This window comes from Dipodomys merriami, unplaced genomic scaffold (genome assembly GCF_024711535.1).
Source record: "Dipodomys merriami isolate MVZ:Mamm:240054 unplaced genomic scaffold, mDipMer1.0.p SCAF_1, whole genome shotgun sequence".
Taxonomy (NCBI): Eukaryota; Metazoa; Chordata; class Mammalia; order Rodentia; family Heteromyidae; genus Dipodomys; species Dipodomys merriami.
This window is the reverse complement of record NW_027202270.1, coordinates 7,751,926-7,773,159: the sequence shown is the minus strand read 5'-3', so window position 1 is coordinate 7,773,159 and position 21,234 is coordinate 7,751,926. Positions and strand designations below refer to the sequence as shown.

The 21,234-nt window shown below is 44.5% G+C and overlaps 1 protein-coding gene across 5 annotated transcripts in view; it reads left to right on the top strand.

The window, feature by feature from the left end:
* Positions 1-553: 553 nt before the first annotated feature.
* LOC138822375 (nuclear body protein SP140-like) overlaps positions 554-21,234 on the top strand; it is a 60,100-nt gene continuing 39,419 nt past the window's right edge. For 3 of the 5 annotated variants that reach the window (XM_070015207.1, XM_070015205.1, XM_070015203.1), the window contains exons 1-9: positions 554-618; positions 2,870-2,988; positions 8,414-8,564; positions 10,569-10,737; positions 12,121-12,240; positions 14,895-14,975; positions 15,373-15,456; positions 18,600-18,680; positions 19,080-19,163. In XM_070015207.1, the coding sequence (XP_069871308.1) occupies positions 8,415-8,564; positions 10,569-10,737; positions 12,121-12,240; positions 14,895-14,975; positions 15,373-15,456; positions 18,600-18,680; positions 19,080-19,163 (769 nt within the window). In that variant the 5' untranslated portion in view covers positions 554-618; positions 2,870-2,988; position 8,414. Of the gene's footprint in view, positions 619-2,840; positions 2,989-8,413; positions 8,565-10,568; positions 10,738-12,120; positions 12,241-14,894; positions 14,976-15,372; positions 15,457-18,599; positions 18,681-19,079; positions 19,164-21,234 lie in introns of those variants that run through there. The other 2 variants (XM_070015206.1, XM_070015204.1) reach the window with 2 other exon arrangements.

The window sequence follows — 21,234 nt, the reverse complement described above, 5'->3', positions numbered from 1 at the left end:
TAAAAGAAGGAGCGCTGTGGCTCAACTGGCTCAGTTCCTTGAACAAAAGCAGCTCAGGGGCTGTGCCCTGAGTTGAAGCCACATGACTGGCAAAAACAAGATACATGGGGTGGCTAATGCCTGTAATCCTAGCTGCTCAGGAAGCTGAGATCTGAAGATGGATGTTCAAAGCCAGCCCAGACAGAAAATTCCATGAGACATCAAACTCCAATTAATGCCTCAAAAGCCAGAAGTAGAGGCTGAAGTGGTAGAACACCCAGCCTTGAGTGAAAAAGCCAAGTGAGCACACACACACACTCAAACACACACTCAATTGTGGGAAAGAAAAAGCCAACACATACGCAAGTGAGACAGAGAAAATAATGCCAGAAAGGAATTAGGAAATTCGGAAAAAATTACTTTAGAAAAAAACTAACATGAACAAGGACAAAAGATGTTCATTCTAAGCAATACATGCTCAAGAATCCACAAATAATGGAAAACCTACCCTGTTAATTCACAAGCAAATGATGTATATAATAAGAGCCTAACATTGTGTGTAATTCTCTTTCAGCTCAGTGTTATGGATGTTTAAGATGCAGTCATCCTAAGTGAACAGTTTGGTGAATTTTGCCATAGGTAAGTATAGTGACAATTGACTCCCTTATCCAAGGTCTCAACTCTCTTAATGTTCAAACAGCTCTGCATCTGTCTTGCCTTGACAGTGCAACCTTCCCAGGGTCCAGCTCTCAACCTCTTTCCAGGTCTCACAGCTTGGCTTCAGCGCTCCCCACAGGTTAGGCCCATAATGGAATGTTCACAGCCAGGCTCAGGTTGGATTGCCCTGCCTCTGTCCAGCACATCCATGCTTACCTGGGGTTTTGCCTGACATCTTATGCACCTGGGATCATAGGGTGGGGGGAGGGTGGAAGGGATCGTACAGAACTGGAAGGAAAAAGGAAGGATGAGAAAGTGCAGCAGTGCAGCTCACTGGACACTGTGAAAGTGAACTACACAACTGGAGGGTGGAGATGGGAGGGAGGGACTGGCAGAGAGGGAAGGGACAGAGGATACTGCACTCATTACCTGACTCATTGTAATCCCTCTGCACATCACTTCTATAATAACAATAAAGTAAATTTTTTTAAAAAATGGCTGCAGGCAATCAACAGGGTCAGGAGGGGCTCCAAAGCCTGCCTACACCTGAGCCCCAACACCCACCTGGGGCTCCTGAGCCCAGGGACGAATCCCAGCACAGCCCAGGTGAGGAGGCCCTGGAGGAGGCTTCACAGGAGGCCTTGTGGCCTTCTGTGCCAAGGTGCCACAAGGGGCCCGTGATGGGTGTCCTTGCCTCCCGGCCATCCCCAGGCTTCCCACCAGCAGATGGCGCTCTGGGGTCTGCCCCCACTTCCCTCCTGCCCTCACCTCTCAGTGGTGGTGGCTGCAAGTGCATAAGCCCAGCTGTAGCAGATCCACACCTCCTACTGGCAGCCCTGAGGCCTACAGGTCCACCCTTCAGAGGCCCCAGCCTGGCCTAGCAGACCTCCCAGCAGTGGGCCTTGACCTCTGCCATTTCAATTGGTATCAACAGGAAATCATCTCATTGTGGTTTTTACCTCCATTTCCTTCATCTGTAATGGTACTGAACTGGTTTTCACTCAAGAAAAAAAAAAAGAACATCTACTTTTCTCTTCCAGTTATTTATTTTATATTTTATTTGACAGGTTTTGTTACTATATTTTCATACATTTATATCAAGTATTTTGATTAGATTCAACACTCCCCTTCCCACCTCTAAACAGTCCCATCATTTAACATTAGTCCTTTCTTTTTTTTTAGCTTAGTTTTTTTTTGTTTTTGGTGCCAGTACAAAGGCTTGAACTCAGAGTCTAGGTGCTGTCCCTTAACTTTTTCACTTAAGGCTGATGTTCTACCACATTGAGCCTCAGCTCTACTTCTGGCTTTTGCTGATTAACTGGAGATAAGCATCTCCCAGACTTTCTTGTCTAAGCTGGCTTTGAACCTCCACCTTCAGATCTCAGCCTCCTGAGTAACTAGGGTTATAGGTGTAAGCAACTGGGCCTGGCTTATTTTTGTTATATCCTCATACTGCATTTCTCTTTTATTTCTATTTCTTTAGCCTCAACTTTGTACTGATAAATAGCTATTTTTCGAAGTTGTTCTGCATTTACAGAATGGTCAGGTAGAGGTTAAAAAAAAAAGATATACCATAAAAAATCCAATGCACCCATCTTCCTGAATTGTCTAGATAAAAATCTCAGCTCCCGATTGATTACTCCATTCCATAAGAAGCTTGGTTGCTGTCTTAAAGACTTCACTGAACTAAATGAAGCTTACTTCTTGCCTTACCGTACCCGTCATCTTCACTGCAGGAAAACTTAAAATTGTAGGGAGGCCTCTGCCCATGTTCTCTATACTTGTCTGCACTTGGAAGCGCAGAGAGAGTTCTGTATTACCGTTGGATCTGTTCCAGAGAATTGGATGAACCAAGCATTTTGGGTCTTTTCCAGGTGGGAAATTCCAATTCGAATACCAGGTTTTAACTCTTCTAGTCCTGGATACTAAGGTATCTAACAGACCATGAGCCTGAGAGAAAATTCCAAATGGCCAACCTCCCTATCTGACTTAGGCCACCTCACCTCAAGATATTCTTGATGTATTTTAGTTGAACTGTTTCCATTCTTTGCTCAGCAGAGTAAGTGTTGGTACATTTTGGGGGGGACTTTGCCTGCTCCTGTTCCTGTCTGTGAGGCAGAGCTGAGTGCAAAGAGATCTGTGTGTGAGTGCAGCCACATCACAGTTAGGAAGTTTCACTTTCCTTTCTTCTTTTTGAGGCAAAGCCCTGACACTGTGTTTGGTTCATTGGCAGTTTCTCCCCGAGCTCTGGGAAGGCAGAGAGGTGCAAACCTAAAAGGCTGAGATCCTAAGCCAAGTTCATAGCCCACAGGGCCCTCCAGTCAGAGGTGGAGGCAGAAACCTCAGCGTCAGGTAAGATGTTATTGTTTCTTCCTTGTCCTTCATCTCTGATGAATGTCAATGTTTGTACCTGTTACTTTTATTTACATCTGTTGCTTCTATTTACCCAGTCTCATTCAGTAGGTAACACATGGGGCATGGTAAGTCATCCAGGACTCTGGGCATTCATACACAAGCAGTAGGACTAAAGGAGGATAATCTTTGGGGAGAAGCCCAGAGGCACAGTGCCTATGAACATTTAAAGTACTATTTATCAAAATACATTCCAGGAAATGGAAACATGGGTTTTTGTTGGAGGTGATGGTGTGTGTTTGTTTGTGTACTTTTTTCTGTCTTTTGAAGGGTGACTAAGGGGGGTTGGGGAGCACAGAAATGGAGGGAGGGAGGATAACAAATGCAGGCATGATACTCAGTAGATACTATGTGGAAAATGAACTCTGCAATTTGTGGGTGGGGGTGGGAGGGGGAAACTGGAGGAAAGCAAAGAAAGGGGTGACATTGTCCAAAAAGAAATGTACTAGTCAGGCACCAGTGGCTCATGCCTATATCCTAGCTACTAAGGAGGCTGAGATCTGAGCATCACTGTTCAAACCCAGCCCAGGAAGGAAAGTCTGTGAGACTCTTATCTCCAATGAACCACCAGAAAACCAGAAGTGGTGCTGTGGCTCAAGTGGTAGAGAGCTAGCCTTGAGCTGAAGAGGTGAGGATGAGCGCCAGGCCCAGAGTTCAAGCCCCACAATCTACAAAAAAAGAGAAAGAAATGTACTTGACATATGAAATAGTATCACATTTTAATAATAACAATAACATTATATTTTTAAATGAGGATTTCTTTTAAACTATAGTATGTTAGCTGTTGGTGAAAAACTTAAGTCCATCCTGACTCATAACACCTTGTTTCCTTCTGATGGCCAAATGGCTTTGTTGTAGGAGATGATGATAACTCCCAACCTATGACCCCTCTCCTCAGGCCTCCCTTATCCCAACTCCAAAAGACAACTCTGTCCAAAAAAAGAGATCATGGTAGAAAAATTAAAAATCCCAATCAGATGCTTGTGTGTTGTGAACCTTTTTCTAGTCTTCCTAGCTGGGGCTCAGTTCTGCTGTGGGCCATCTTTGTGGCCCTGAGCCCTTGAGTCAACTCAGGATCTCTGATCACCGGATTGGAGGAAGTGAAAGTAGATTAGACCCAACAAAAAATGAAAAAAGGCAAAGAAGGTGGGGAGTGTTACTCTACCTCCTCCCCCTCTTCCTCCATCTGTTCCCGGATATTCGAAACACCTGCTTAGGGGAGTAGACAGAAATTATCTTTTTAACTTTTTGGGGGGGGAGTCAGTCTTGGGGGCTTAAACTCAGGGCCTGGGTACTGTCTCTGAGCATTTTGGCTCAAGGCTAGTGCTCTACCACTTTGAGCCACAGCACCACTTCTGGTTTTCTGCTGGTTAGTTGGAGATAAAAGAATCTCATGGACGTTTCTGCCTGGGCTGACTTTGAACCATGATCCTCAGATCTCAGCCTTCTGAGCAGTGAGGATTACAGGCATAAGCCACCAAAATGATCTTTTTGTGTATGGGGGGGGCATCAGTTGTGGGGCTTGAATTCAGGGCCTGGGCGCTGTCCCTGAGCCTCTTTGTTCTCAAGGATAGAGCTCTACCACTCAAGCCACAGTGCCAGCCACTTCTGGTTTTTGAGTGGTTAAGTAGAGATAAGAGTCTCACGGGGACTTTTTGCCCAGGCTGGCTTTGAACTTCTATTCTCAGGTATCAGCTTCCTGAATAGCTAGGATTACAGGAGTGAATCACCAGTGCCCAGCTCGAAATCATCTTTTAAAAATACAAGGCAATGTAGAAGTGTAGGGGAACTCCTCTAATGGGGACTCTGAGCCCAAACTTCACCTGGCACTGGTGCAGCTCCAACAAAGATCATTTCTTGGTAAACATTTGGTAGATTTGCTAGCGGTGCTAGCGGGACCTGATGCTGTCTGTTTGGGGAGCTATTAGTCACTTTTAAGACATTTGATTATCACCTGAGAGCCTGTGGTTCATGCCTGTAATCCTAGATACTTAGGAGGCTGAGATCATGGTTTGAAGGTAGTCCCAGGGAAGAAAGTCTGTGAGAATCACAGGTCCAGTTCACCACCAAAACCAGAATTGGAGCTCTGGTTCAAGTGGTAGAGCACCAGCCTTGAGTAGAAAAAGTTAAGGAACAGTGCCCAGGCCCGGAGTTCAAGCCCCAGTACTGGCACCACAAAGGAAAAAAAACTGAATATCAAATCTGTAGAGTTATCTTATCTTTCAGTATCTATGGGATTCATGGAGAGGGCCCTTTTATATTTCTGATATTTATGACTTATGTCTTTTCTTTTTGTGTTTTCTTTGTCAGGTTGGCTAAGGGTTTAGTCAATTTTACAAATATTTAAAAAAGCATTTGGTTTCACTGCATTTCTCTAACGTTTTCCTATTTCTCATACTTTAACTTTTTTATTTCTCATTTTCTTCTGTTGCCATTAGGCTTAACTTGCTCCTTTATTTCTCTGATTTTCTCAGATGAAAACATAGATTAGTTTATATCTTGTTTTTTCTTTTCTAAATAAGTGCTGTACGTTTCCTTCTAAGGACAGCTTTGGCTGTATCTTACCAATTTGGTAAGTTGAGTTTTCTTTGTATTTGGTTCCAACTGTCTATGTTTTTTCTTGAGACTTCTTTGGCTCTAGAATGGAATTGTTCAATTTCTAAATATTAGAAATTTTTCTGGCTGTCTTTCTGTTGTTGATCTTCAGTTTGATTCTAATGTGATCTGACAATACACTTCAATGATTTCTATCCTCTTAAATTTGGTAAGATACATTTCATGGCTTAAAATGTGTTCTGCCTTAATAAATATTTAACGTAAGGGCTCTGTGTACTTTGCTACTGCTGAACAGTTTGTAAACTAAATGCCAGTTAGATCAAGTTGATCACTCTTGCTGTTTAAGTCAGCTGTAGCCTCGCTGATTTTCAGAGACTACAAGAGAAATATTGAAGTATTCAACATTAGTCATGGATTTATCTGTTGCTCATGGTATTGCTATCAATTTTTGACTCTTATTGCTTATGCTGAGCGTCAGTCCAGGCATGCCTTGCACATGTTAGGTGAGTTCTCTTCTACCAAGTCTACCCACCCAGTCTGCCTCTGCCTTTTGGTAATAGGTTTTCAGTTGCATGTACATTGAAGACTGTGTGTCTTCTTGGAGAATGGACTCTTTTATAATTATATAGTACTCCATTCATCACTGACCGTTTCCTTACTCCAAAGTTTGTTTTGTTTGAAATTGTTATAACTATTGGAGCTTTCCTTTCATTAGAACAGGTATGGCATACCTCCCTCTATCCCTTTATGTTAAACTTATTCGTGTTTATATATTTAAAGTGGTTTTCTTACATACAAGATATAGTTGGATTCTGTGTGTGTGTGTGTGTGTGTGTGTGTGTGTGTGTGTGTGTGTGTGTGTGTGTGTGTGTGTGTGTGTGTGTGTGTGTGTGTGTGTGTGTGTGTGTGTGTGTGTGTGTGTGTGTGTGTGTGTGTACCAGTCTTGGGGCTTGAATTCAGAGCCTAGGCCTAAGCTTTTTCACTTAAGGCTAGCACTCTACCACTTGAACCACTGCTCTACTTCAGGCTTTTTTAGTAGTTGTAGATTAGAGTCTCACAGACTTTCTTGCCCAGGCTAGTTTTTCAGCCATGATCCTCAGATCTCAGCCTACTAAGCAACTAGGATTATAAATGTGAGCTGTTAGTACCTAGCTTACTCTTTGTCTTTTTTATTTTTTTAAGAATTGTTATGAAGTAAGGATACTGGGTCTAAGCAGTATGCCTTGAAGCATGCCTGTCCTTATAGCCATCTTGATTGATGCCTTGCTGTGTAGAGAGGGATTTCTACACACCTCTGAAAAATTCTAGAGGTAATAGAGGACATTCTCTGGATTACAAATGTGTCCTGAGTTGTTAAACTCCAGGAAAATCTTCCTTCACTTAGATAATTGGCCCTTGATTTCCTGATAGTGTCCTTATCTGATTTGCTTTGATACATTTATTAGGTTTTCATCTGGTTTTCTTGGCTCATGTATAACATTTCTGTTAGGATAATTCCTCACCCCTTACCTATGTAAGCTTTGTGCTAGCTGCATTCCCAGCTGCTGGTTTTTGAGACAGTCCCCCAGTGGTCCTTCAGCTCTCCAATAAAGACTCACAATTTGAAGGTGGCTCAGTGGTAGAGTACTTGCCGTGAATGCTCGAGGCCCTGGGTTCGATTCCTCAGCACCACATAAGAAAAAAGCCGGAAGTGGCGCTGTGGCTCAAGTGGTAGAGTGCTAGCCTTGAGCTGAAGAGCTGAGGGACAGCGCTCAGGCCCAGAGTTTAGGCCCCACGACCGGACCCCCCCCCCCCAAAAAAAGACTCACAATTTGGCCTCTTACATGGTTGTTTCTCTGTTTCTGGTTCCAAGTTCCTTTACAATAATTATAAGGGCAATAGACAGATGGGTTGCAGTAGCAGGTAATGAGTACATTTCTGTTTGGACAGTGTCACCTCTTCCCTCACTCTCTCCCAGTTTTTCACTTCCATCTCGACCCATAAGTTATATAGTTAACTTTCAACAGTTCTTTATCTTTTACTGGGAATATTTAGGCCATTCATGTTTAAATTATTAATATAGCTAGGTTAATACCTACTACACTTGTATATATTTTCATTGTACTCACTGTTTCTATTTTTTGTTCTTTGCTTCCTATGCCTTTTCTGCTTTTCTATTTCTTTTCTGTGACTCTAGAGAGCAAGGCCTTGAACATGCTAGCGAGAGGCTCTACCATGGCCTCCACATTCCTTAGTTGATTTTCTGGTTGTAAGGGTTTTATGACCCACCCCCTCACTTTTCTGGTAGTACTGGAGTTTAAATTCTGGGCCTCAAGCTCATTTAGTTTGCTTAAAAGCATGCTTCTAGCTGGCTTTTTTGCTGGCTAATTGGAGATAGAGTTTCTAGGACTTCTCTCTGAGTATCTAGGATTACAGGGGAAGCTACTAGTGTCAGGCAAGCCACATGTCATTTCATGCTGCTGCCTCCTCCTCCTCCTCCTCCTCCCTTCTTTCTTCTTGGTTGTAATAGAGTTTGAACTCAGGGTATTGTAATTGCTAAATAGAATCTCTATCACTTGAGGTATATCCCTGCCCTTCTTTTCTTTTTTTTTTCTATCCTGTCTTTGCTCTCCCTCTCCCCTCCTTCTTATTTTTTTCTTTTCTTTTTTTTAAAGACAAGGTCTTGTTGTGTAGCTCAGGCTGGCCTAGAACTCATGATCCTCCTTCCTCAGCTCCTATTCTCTGGGAGGCTTCCTATTTATAATTATTGAGTCACTGGGAAGCATTTAGAAGCTCACTACCTATCTCACCGGGTATCACTGTTTCTTAGGATGGCCGCAGAGGAGCAGGATATGGAGGATGATCCCATTTTCAGGTACTTCAGAGAAAATAAGGTGGAGATTGCCAGTGCGGTGACGAGTCCATTCCCTTTCCTCATGAGCCTCCGGGACCGTGCCTTCATCTCTGAACAGATGTATGAAGTAAGTGATAATTCCTTTGTGATGGGAAGCCAGCCCCAAACTTGAGGGGTTCAGCCCATGGGCTGGAGGGGAGTTCCCTGTGAGTGGGGACCTTCACATCCTGTAAATTGGAAGGTGAAGGGAAGAGCAGGCCTTCCAGGATGCCCACTTTTCCTGCAGTAACTGTGGAGAGAGTTACCAGGGGAGGGATCCGGGCAGAATGGGAACTGGGATTACATCATAGGAGTCTCTCTAGTTTGCTTAATGATATACCAATATAAGCTAAAAGGAAATAAATCCAAACTGTGTGTGTTTACAAAGTCACTTATTTGTGTCAGTACTGAGGCTTGAACTCAGATACTGGGTGCTGAGCTTTTACTACTCAAAGCTCGTGCTCTATCACTTGAGCCACAGCTCCACTTCTGGCTTTTTGGTAGTAAATCAAAAATAAGAGTCTCACAGATTTTCCTGCTCAGGCTGGCTTGAAACCATGATCCTTAGATGTCAGCCTTCTTGAGTAGCTAGGATTACAGGCATAAGATACTAGCACCTGACATCAAGCCCACTCATTTTAAACACCTGAGCTTGAAATCTGTGAGTCTAGAAACTCACAGTGTAGTGTGGGACATTAACATGAAGCTGGTAGCTGCCTTTAGACATTTTTTTTGTCAGTTGTGGGGCTTGAACTAGGCCTGGGCACTGTCCCTGAGCTTTTAAGCTCAAGGTGAGAGCTCTACCACTTGAACCACAGTGCTACTTCGTTTTCTGGTAGTTTATTGGAGATGAAAGTCTTAAAAGACTTTCCTGCCTGGGCTGGCTTTGAACTGCAATCCTCAGATTTCAGTTTCCTGAGTAGCTAGGATTACAGGCATGAGCCACTGACGCCTGGCACGGCCTTTAGACATTTTTGGAATCTAGAGTGTTACGAAGATTAGCACTGGGTCCCCTAGGAGATAATGAGAGCAAACCTCTTTGTCTTTCTGAATTTTCTCTGTTTTTGGCCAGGATCATGGCAGAGGAGGTGGCCACTTGATTTCCTGGAGCCCAGACCAGGCCACTCCTTGGAGGAAGGCAGAGGCTGTTTGCTCAGCAGAACAGTGGTCCATTAGGCCACTTCTAAAATCTCCTAGTCTGGCTTCCAAAGCCCCCGACATTTGTCTTTGAAAACTCTGTATATCAACAAGGTACTGGTGGCTCACACCTGTCATCCTAGCTACCCAGGAGGCTGAGATCTGAGGATCGTGGTTCAAAGCTAGCCTTGGCAGGAACGTCCATGAGACTCTTATCTTTAGTTAACCAGCAGAAAACTGGAAGTGGCACTATGGTTCAAAGTGGTAAGCTGCTAACCTTGAATGAAAAAGCTCAGGGACAGTGCCTAGACCTTAAGTTCAAGCCCCACAACTGACAAAAAACTGACAAAAGAAAAAAGAAAAAAAGAAAAGAAAACCTGTATATTAATGTCAGAGAGTTAGGTTCACAAAATGAGTCTTGTGTGTGTGTGTGTGTGTGTGTGTGTGTGTGTGTGTGTGTGTGTGTCTGGGTGTGTCTGGGTGTGTGTGTGTGTGTCTGGGTGTGTCTGGGTGTGTGTGTGTCTGTGTGTGTGTGTGTCTGGGTGTGTGTATGTGTGCTCACACATGTGTGTGCCAATACTGAGGCATGAGTGCAGAGCCTAGGTTCTGTCCCTGAGCTCTTTTCCTCAAGGCTAGTGCCCTACCACTTGAGCCACAGCTCCACTTACAACTTTTGGATTAAATAGAGATAAGGGTCTCTTGGATTTTTCCTGCCCAGGCCAGCTTCAAACCAGGATCCTCAGATCTCAGCCTCCTGAGTAGCTAGTATTACAGATGTGAGGCACAAGTACCTGGTTTAAAACTTTCTTACGGCAGAAACCATTTAAGAAGCCGTTTCCATATATATGACGTTCTAAACATTTCACAAGAGAGCACATGGTTTTTGGATCAAACTGAGACTCTTTTACAATCTGTAAATCCATAGTGACTTAATTCTCCATTCAATGCTTTGAAGCATTTTCAAGAAAGCTGTAAGAACGTGGTCCCACTGGCACAAGTGATATATGACATCCTCAGTGAACTTGAGAAGACGTTCGACCTGTCACTTCTCAAGGTGCTGTTCAGCAAAGTCAATATGTTGGCTTATCCTGATTTAAAGGAGATTCTCAGAAACTTCCCAAATGGTAACTATAATGGGGATTTAAGCCCACTTCATTCGTTCATTCATTTTGCACTTGCACTTATTTTCCTGAGGGACTGTGATATGCCACACACAGCACTACAATGTGGAAGGAAACATCCATGGCCCACGTCCTTATGGAGCTCACACATGGGCCAGGTAGCCCCACAAATGATTATCCAGTCAGGACCTGATTTTGATGCACAAAACTTAGGGTTTTTCATGTCCGTCCTTCTTTGGGGCATTGGTGTCCTTTCTTAGGGAAAAAACCAAAAACTAAAAACCAAAGTCCCCTCTGATGCTTGGAAACATGGGTAAGAATTTAAAAGAGATTTTTGTTTGTTTCGTGTTGGTCCTGTGGCTTGAGCTCAGGGCCTGAGCGCTTTCCCTGAGCTTTTTTTTTTTTCCTCAAAGCTAGCACTGTACCACTTGAGCCACGGCTCTACTTCTGGCTTTTTGGTGGTTAATTGGAGATAAGAGTCTCCTGGACTTTCCTGGCCAGCCTGGCTTTGACCTGCAGGTCTTCAGCTCCTCCTGAGGAGCTAGGATTATAGGCATGAGCTACCACCTTACAGCTAAAAAAATTTGCTTTGTATTAGAAAAAAAATTATCACCCAGTGCAATCCTCTGTCAACTTGCTTCTCTTTTTTTCTTGCCTCTTTCTTTCTCTCTCTCTTCTTTCTTTCTTTCTCTCTCTTCTTTCTTTCTTTCTTTCTTTCTTTCTTTCTTTCTTTCTTTCTTTCTCTCTCTCTCTCTCTCTCTCTCCTTCCTTCCTTCCTTCCTTCCTTCCTTCCTTCCTTCCTTCCTTCCTTCCTTCATATTTATATTACTGGTGTTTGGACTCAGGGTCTGTGTTTGCTAGGCAGATGCTCTTAACACTTGGGCCACATTCCTATCCTCTTCCTTAGTACTCTTGCACCTCTCTCTCTCTTGTACCTTTCTCTCTCTCTCTCTCTCTCTCTCTCTCTCTCTCTCTCTCTCTCTCTCTCTCTCTCTCTCTTTCTGGCCTGTTTCTCTAAAACAGTTACCTTCTCTTCTGGAAAAGTCCTTCTGCTCTTCACTATTCATAATTATATATAGTTGATGAAACATTTCCCACATTTATTATTTATTTGAATTTGGCTTTAATGTTCTCTGATCATTTCAAAGAGGTTTAGATACATTTGCAACCTTTCCACTACCTATCACTTTTTAAATGTTAAGTGGAGATTCTCTATGGAGAACAGCTTTCAGATTCCAGGAGCCATCCGAAGGCCTGGGCCATGTGAGAGCCCCCTCATCTGAGGCCAGGAAGGGTCCACTAAAGCCCAGGAGTGAAGTGTGCACCAGCTGTGATTGTGAAATGCAGCTGTTTGGCATTCTTACCATCTTTCCTTCTTTTCCTCAGAGCTTCATGGCACCTTCTATGACTCCCTCCATAAGGGAGCAGGGACACCACAGGCATCCAGCATCCAATCAAGAAAGGGGACGCCACAGGCCTCCAGCATCCAATCAAGCTGCCCTCAGGGTACTTCTAAGTCACTAACATGTGGCCTTCTTGCTGAGTAAATGTTGGCAGATGATGTCATCTGATCTCCACAGCATTAATTTGGGAAGACAAGCTGTTGGTTCTTCCCATTTCAGAGCTGAAGTGACAACAATGTGTGGAAGGCCATTGGCCAGGTCTAAGTTGTCAAGTGAGAGCCATGCATTTGACATCTCTGATGACTCTGGTGGAGCTGTGGTGGGGCTGGAGGGTGTTAGGGTGTTTGGGATCATGGAGCAGAGCTCTCACGAGAGATGCTGGGTGAGTGGATCAGGGCCTGGTTCAGAGAGTCTCTTATTTGATACAAGCATGTTAGCAGCAAGAGAGATGGAGGCCTGGTGGCTGCCATGTGAGATGCAAGAGCTTTAGAAGCATAGGTCAGAAGGTAAACTAAGCTGAAGAGCTCTGGAGATCAGTGAAGAAGAAAGGGAATCGAGGAACATACAGTAGTTATGGTACAGATGAAGCAGCAACTGGAAGCTGATGGCGGATGTCTGCAATCCTAGCTGCTCAGGACGCTTAGCCCTGAGAACTATGGTTCCAAGCCAGCCAGGGCACATAATCCAAGAGGCTTTTATCTCCCAACTTTCCAGTTAAAAGCTAGAAGTGGAGAAATGGTAGAGTGTCAGCTGTGAGTGGAAAGCAAGAGCACAGGCCCTGAGTTCAAGTCAGAGAGAGAGAGAGAGAGAGAGAGAGAGAGAGAGAGAAGGAGAGAGAGAGAGTACAATATATTATGCTGACAGAAAAAAATGAAGACAACCATGATAAACAGAAAAGAAGGAGGCAGAGAAAGCCTGGAGTGGAGTGGGGGGTCTCTGGTGAGGTCCCTGGGGCCACCCCTTCTCATGTTCCCAAGGAGAAGCTCACGTTGTGCTTGCACAACACAGCAGGATGCCTAGAGATCTCCCAGCATCCCCATGTCTGACCACCATTTCCACATTGCTCTTCAGTGTTCTGTGGGCTCATGTCTGCCAAGGAGGTTCCCAAGCTCCTGGCAGGTGCTTGGAGAGCTAATTATACTTCAGTCACCAGTCACCTCACTCTTGAAATGCTTTGCCTCTCTGTGCACAAGAGAGAGATGCTTTCCTTGCTCTCCTCTTAACCACACACACTTTGGTTCACCCTGGGTGTTACTGTATCCATGCAACTGGAGGTCCCTTAAATGGGCACACCTTGGGTGAAGAGCTTAAAGGTATAGGGTAATAAAAACCTAGAATCAGGCAGTACATGGCGCATTCCAATTTTATCTCTAAATAGAGTCACGTGCAATGACCTGACTGAGTTCAATCCCCAGTACAACCAAAAGAAAAGAAAAACCAAAAAGGAAGGGGGGGAGGGGGAGGGAGGGAAAAAAGGAAGGAGGGAGGCAGAAGAAAGAAAGGAAAAAGAGAGAAGTAGAGTGACCCAGAGAAAGTGAAAAACAAACTAGGAAGCGGAAACCCTCAATAAGAAATAGGATAAAGAAACAGGTTGGAGGGAATATGTTATGCAGAACAATAGTAAGCTCCTATCAATGTGGAAGGAATGCGAAAGGAAATAAAGCTGTAAAGCAAATAACCTACAGAGTAAAAACTGACCAAAGCAAGGAGGGAAGAAGTAGCAGCTCCAGAGCCCTGAAGTGAGAGCGGCAGAGAGCCTTCCACAAGAGCATCTATCGCCAGAGTGGTTTTTTCCAGTCAGGTCTCCCCAGGACCTCAGGGCAGTGTCACCTGCTCTTAGATGACAGCATGGATCTCAAGTGTATTCACCCCAGTCCTGTCAACAAAGCACATTGTTCCATGGTTCTGAAGACATTGTTCTAGAACCTTCTCCACTAGGATATCTGTCAGGAAAAAGAGTCCCCCCACGGGAAACCAAGGTTTGCTTTCTAACCCTAGAAACTCTTGCTTTTCCTGATCTTCTCTCTTGCTAAATAGATGAGGGTCTTGTATTCTCTTGTTCTTGACCTCATTTCTCACAATTCTCACTTGAGAAGTGGAAATTGGACCCAGTTATTTGCTTCCTTCAGTCCAGTGGTCTCTGTTGTCCTAGGAGTCCATAGCTACTCTTCCTGTGGGCTTCTGTGGCTGCCCTCCATCATGGAGGCCCATATCCTCTTCTCTCAGCTAAAAGTTGTATCAGCAGATGCAAAACTCAGGTCCTCCTTTTGACTGTGAGCGGATGGACTCACCCTTTCTTGCCTTGGGTGGTTCTGCCTGGGCTTCCCTCTGCCTCATGACCCCTTACTCTGACACTGATCCCAGGAACAGAAATAGAGGAAAGAGATAACTGACATTGGGTTCACAGCAAAGACAAAGAGCAAGGAAGAAGAGACAGAGACCTGAGCCAAGGAGGCAGAAACACATTCAAAGAAACACTGGAGGTGCTGGCAGCCAGAAGCAGGGGCAGAGGCAGAGACCACATGCAGGAGGGGAGGGAAGAGGCAGAGTGCGGACAGGCAGGGCTCTGAGGAAGTGAGCTGGAGAGGGTGACCAATGTGTGTCCACCTCTAGGCCAGCTGACCCAAAGGTGGCCCAGCAGGGTCTGGAGGCAGTGGCCTTACCTGCGCGACGCTCGAGTGTTCCCCGTCTTCACTGTCACTTTTGTCACCCTTAAGATCCTGGTTAAATAGCAAAGGCTTTTGTTTTTCTCTGCAGAGAGAGACACTGCTGGCTTGGAAATCAACCCAGAAAAGGAGCCCCAGGATGCCTTGTGCTCTCCACCCAGAAATGGGCCAGGTAAGGAAAGAAGGTGTTTCTAGCCATGGGCCCTGGGGGGCTGTTGCTGGGCACAGAGATGATGCTTGGAGCCCACTGGGACCCACTCCAGCCAGCGCTCACAAATGACGAGAGCCTTTAGTGGGAAACACAAGGCAGAATCCGTAGGAGTCCTCTTCCTGACAGTACTACCCTTACTGGTAGGCCTTGTGTGTACATATTGAAATAGTGACTATCGAGACAAGATGGTGCTTTTTTCCTTTTCACTCTTTCATTGAATCTTTGTCAAGATTCCGTGTTATGATTGCGATCCCTGAGCCCCCCTTATTTTCTGGGAACTTGCTGGTTCCATCTGAGCATGTGGGGATGTGTTTCCTGGTCCTTCTGCATGGTCAGTGCCATCTGTGTTCCTCCTCAGTGTCCTGTGACCCCAGTGCTTTCCAGATGATGAATGAGGGAACAGCTGAGAAGATGCTCAGCCAACCACCAGGTAGCACAGAAGGTAATTAATTGTACCTTCAATTTTTCCAAGAAACTAAAGGAGTCTTGGCTTTTCTCTGCCTGCAGGAAGGGGCTTACCCCACCATCTTTCCTTCTACTTGGTCCCCTTCCCAAAGAACTCAGGCAGGAGAAATGGGTGGGTCCAAGTTGTTGAGGGAGGGAAGGAAGGGGTGTGGCCAGTCTTCCACCTCCAGAGACTACTTTAGCCACTGCATCAGGGTCTGAGCAGAGGGACATCCCCCCACCTTGTTCTTAACTGCTGTGACCTTCCTTGTGTCTATGAGGAGTCCTCTAAGGGATTTCATCAGTTTCTTCAGCTGGCAGCCATCCTTGTTTACAAACATTTGATGGAGAAAAGCCCCTGGGTGACTTGTGCTCACCACCAAGACATGGGGCAGGTGAGAGAGGGAGAATTGTTCAATCAATACACTGTTCAGAGGCCACATTCCAAGCTGGTTTTTCTTGGCAGTTTTCTGCTGAATGCACTTCCCAGTGGAATTAGCCTTCTTCTATTTTCATGATGTGTGTGTGTGTGTGTGTGTGTGTGTGTGTGTGTGTGTGTGTGTGTGTGTGTGTGTGTGTGTGTGTGTGTGTGTGTGTGTGTGTGTGTGTGTGTAGTATAAAGCGATCATATTCATACTCTTTACCCTCTCCATTCTCCCTCCTTCTACTAGAACCCTCCTCCCCACAACCATACCCATTTTACATTTCTGTTATCCATTCTTTTAGGTGTATATTAACTGGCCAGATGATTCTCTGATTTATTTGAGGCCATCCACAAACAAAAATCTTTGTTCTTGGAGACTTACTCTAATAATCCTCCAATTTTTAAGGTCCAATTCACTATATAATGTAAGCTAATTATAAGAATCATAAAAACAACATCTTATTATACCTATAGTTCTTTAGAGGAGAAAATCTTCTCGAGTCATTTAGAATCCTGCCTACTGGATCTGGGGGTCACATAATACACAGAAAATAATCGCCCAGATGAGCCACTAGTTTTCTTAGGCAAATAATATTGAACAGAACATCTAAGAATAAAAATATATTAAGGGAAAGAATTCATCTTTAGATGAGAAATTGCAGAAATTTGATTAGGGACTGCAGGGAAGGGAAGTATATTTATTCTTTTGGTGGCCTATAGATCTTTCATCTAAGTCTACAGCCTAGGCAGATTAATAGTCAGATCAACTAAAAATTGATCACATGTAAGAGAATTTTCCCAGGACTGCTCACATTAGTCCTTTGCATATTTAATCTGGTATTTCCATTTTCGGAATACCTGAAGCCACTCAGCTTCTAGAGCTGGTGGCTCATGCCTGTCATCCTACCTACTCAGGATGCTGAGATCTGAGGATCACAGTTCAAATTTAGCCTAGACAATAAAGTTCATGAAACTCCCATAACCCCCCAAAATAGTCAGAAAAGCCAGAAGTTGCTCTGTGGCTAATGTGGTGGAGCACTAGCTTGAGAAGGAGCTCAGGAACAGTGCCCAGACCCTGAGCTGAAGCCCCTGAACCAGCAAAAAAAGAGAAAAAAAGAATACATCTCTATGACATTTAGAAGAGTGTTGCTAAAGGATGGAAAGTTTCTCAGATAATGATGTAGAATGGTGTAAAATGATGCAATACTGGTTAGGACAAAGGAACACACAACTACCTCGCCCCCATGCGTCCCCCACCCCAATTTTTCTATAGCTACTTCTCGAATATGTTGGAAGGATACACTGAAAGTCCCTCATTATACACCAGGGCTATCTCTAGTGAAGTGTGGTCATCCGTGAAGTGGAGGGTAAGGGTTTGAGTCATAGTGAGAGTACAGAGAGAAAGCCCCTGTTCTATAGGAGGAGACAGGGGCTCTGACAGGATCCCATGACCAACAGCAGAAAGGCTGCTGCATTTAGTTCTAAATGCAGATGGTGTGTTAGCCAGGCATGGCATACCAGTCACACCAACCAAGCACTGATCCAAACAGGGACATCTCATCAAGTACATGATATGAGCTATTGCAGATTACATTGCAAGAAAATGATTTACCTATTTTCAAATGAACTAGAGACTAGTTCATCAAGATACATGGTATTCACAAACTACCTTGTTAAAAGGCACCTCTTTGTAAGAGGAGGGACTTGTGACAAAGTATGACTCTACAGCCTGATTCATTTGGCTACTGACTTAATTTGGGGGTGGTTTGGATTAGGGACTTAACTGTATTTTTGTTTCCCTCTGTTTGCTTTTGGTTACTATATTCTTAAATTCAGAGACATACGAAAATCAGGAAGTAACACTTGGCTCAAACTTTCTAAGATTAGGCAAATGTGAAAATAAATGAAGTAGTGAAAGAAAAAGCGTAGGAACATGGGCTGGGAAGGTGGCTCAGTGGTATAGTGCTTGCCTGGCATGCATGAGGCCCCGGATTCGATTCCTAAGCACCACATAAGCAGAAAAAAGCTAGAAGTGGCACAGTGGCTCAAGTGGTAGGGTGCTAGCTTAAGCTGAAGAGCTGAGGGTAAGCACCCAGGCCCAGAGTACAAACCCCATGACTGACCAAAAAAAAAAAAAAAAAAAGCAAATGAGTGTGTATCTGAATTCATGTCCATCATCAAGCTGGCAAGAACAAGTCAGAGCTCAAGTTGTTGAGAATAGATTCACTTGGCAGTGGAGCAGAAGATTGTGCCAGATTCAAGAGGTGTGGGATTTCCACCTGCTGCTGCTCCATGGCCCCCTTGCCCCCTCATCCAACACTGATGCCCAGGAAGAGAAATAGAGGAAGACAACTGACATTGGATTCACAGCAAAGACAAAGAGCAAGGAAGAAGAGACAGAGACCAGAGCCAAGGAGGCAGAAACACATTCAAGAAACACTGGAGGTGCTGGCAGCCAGAAGCAGGGGCAGAGGCAGAGACCACATGCAGGAGGGGAGGGAAGAGGCAGAGTGCGGACAGGCAGGGCTCTGAGGAAGTGAGCTGGAGAGGGTGACCAATGTGTTCACCTCTAGGCCAGCTGACCCAAAGGTGGCCCAGCAGGGTCTGGAGGCAGTGGCCTTACCTGCGCGACGCTCGAGTATTCCCCGTCTTCACTGTCACTTTTGTCACCCTTAAGATCCTGGTTAAATAGCAAAGGCTTTTGTTTTTCTCTGCAGAGAGAGACACTGCTGGCTTGGAAATCAACCCAGAAAAGGAGCCCCAGGATGCCTTGTGCTCTCCACCCAGAAATGGGCCAGGTAAGGAAAGAAGGTGTTTCTAGCCATGGGCCCTGGGGGGCTGTTGCTGGGCACAGAGATGTCTGCTTGGAGCCCACTGGGACCCACTCCAGCCAGCGCTCACAAATGACGAGAGCCTTTAGTGGGAAACACAAGGCAGAATCCGTAGGAGTCCTCTTCCTGACAGTACTACCCTTACTGGTAGGCCTTGTGTGTACATATTGAAATAGTGACTATCGAGACAAGATGGTGCTTTTTTCCTTTTCACTCTTTCATTGAATCTTTGTCAAGATTCCGTGTTATGATTGCGATCCCTGAGCCCCCCCTTATTTTCTGGGAACTTGCTGGTTCCATCTGAGCATGTGGGGATGTGTTTCCTGGTCCTTCTGCATGGTCAGTGCCATCTGTGTTCCTCCTCAGTGTCCTGTGACCCCAGTGTTTTCCAGATGACGAATGAGGGAACAGCTGAGAAGATGCTCAGCCAACCACCAGGTAGCACAGAAGGTAATTAATTGTACCTTCAATTTTTCCAAGAAACTAAAGGAGTCTTGGCTTTTCTCTGCCTGCAGGAAGGGGCTTACCCCACCATCTTTCCTTCTACTTGGTCCCCTTCCCAAAGAACTCAGGCAGGAGAAATGGGTGGGTCCAAGTTGTTGAGGGAGGGAAGGAAGGGGTGTGGCCAGTCTTCCACCTCCAGAGACTACTTTAGCCACTGCATCAGGGTCTGAGCAGAGGGACATCCCCCCACCTTGTTCTTAACTGCTGTGACCTTCCTTGTGTCTATGAGGAGTCCTCTAAGGGATTTCATCAGTTTCTTCAGCTGGCAGCCATCCTTGTTTACAAACATTTGATGGAGAAAAGCCCCTGGGTGACTTGTGCTCACCACCAAGACATGGGGCAGGTGAGAGAGGGAGAATTGTTCAATCAATACACTGTTCAGAGGCCACATTCCAAGCTGGTTTTTCTTGGCAGTTTTCTGCTGAATGCACTTCCCAGTGGAATTAGCCTTCTTCTATTTTCATGATGTGTGTGTGTGTGTGTGTGTGTGTATGTGTGTGTGTGTGAGTGTGTGTGTGAGTGTGTGTGTGTGTAGTATAAAGCGATCATATTCATACTCTTTACCCTCTCCATTCTCCCTCCTTCTACTAGAACCCTCCTCCCCACAACCATACCCATTTTACATTTCTGTTATCCATTCTTTTAGGTGTATATTAACTGGCCAGATGATTCTCTGATTTATTTGAGGCCATCCACAAACAAAAATCTTTGTTCTTGGAGACTTACTCTAATAATCCTCCAATTTTTAAGGTCCAATTCACTATATAATGTAAGCTAATTATAAGAATCATAAAAACAACATCTTATTATACCTATAGTTCTTTAGAGGAGAAAATCTTCTCGAGTCATTTAGAATCCTGCCTACTGGATCTGGGGGTCACATAATACACAGAAAATAATCGCCCAGATGAGCCACTAGTTTTCTTAGGCAAATAATATTGAACAGAACATCTAAGAATAAAAATATATTAAGGGAAAGAATTCATCTTTAGATGAGAAATTGCAGAAATTTGATTAGGGACTGCAGGGAAGGGAAGTATATTTATTCTTTTGGTGGCCTATAGATCTTTCATCTAAGTCTACAGCCTAGGCAGATTAATAGTCAGATCAACTAAAAATTGATCACATGTAAGAGAATTTTCCCAGGACTGCTCACATTAGTCCTTTGCATATTTAATCTGGTATTTCCATTTTCGGAATACCTGAAGCCACTCAGCTTCTAGAGCTGGTGGCTCATGCCTGTCATCCTACCTACTCAGGATGCTGAGATCTGAGGATCACAGTTCAAATTTAGCCTAGACAATAAAGTTCATGAAACTCCCATAACCCCCCAAAATAGTCAGAAAAGCCAGAAGTTGCTCTGTGGCTAATGTGGTGGAGCACTAGCTTGAGAAGGAGCTCAGGAACAGTGCCCAGACCCTGAGCTGAAGCCCCTGAACCAGCAAAAAAAGAGAAAAAAAGAATACATCTCTATGACATTTAGAAGAGTGTTGCTAAAGGATGGAAAGTTTCTCAGATAATGATGTAGAATGGTGTAAAATGATGCAATACTGGTTAGGACAAAGGAACACACAACTACCTCGCCCCCATGCGTCCCCCACCCCAATTTTTCTATAGCTACTTCTCGAATATGTTGGAAGGATACACTGAAAGTCCCTCATTATACACCAGGGCTATTTCTAGTGAAGTGTGGTCATCCGTGAAGTGGAGGGTAAGGGTTTGAGTCATAGTGAGAGTACAGAGAGAAAGCCCCTGTTCTATAGGAGGAGACAGGGGCTCTGACAGGATCCCATGACCAACAGCAGAAAGGCTGCTGCATTTAGTTCTAAATGCAGATGGTGTGTTAGCCAGGCATGGCATACCAGTCACACCAACCAAGCACTGATCCAAACAGGGACATCTCATCAAGTACATGATATGAGCTATTGCAGATTACATTGCAAGAAAATGATTTACCTATTTTCAAATGAACTAGAGACTAGTTCATCAAGATACATGGTATTCACAAACTACCTTG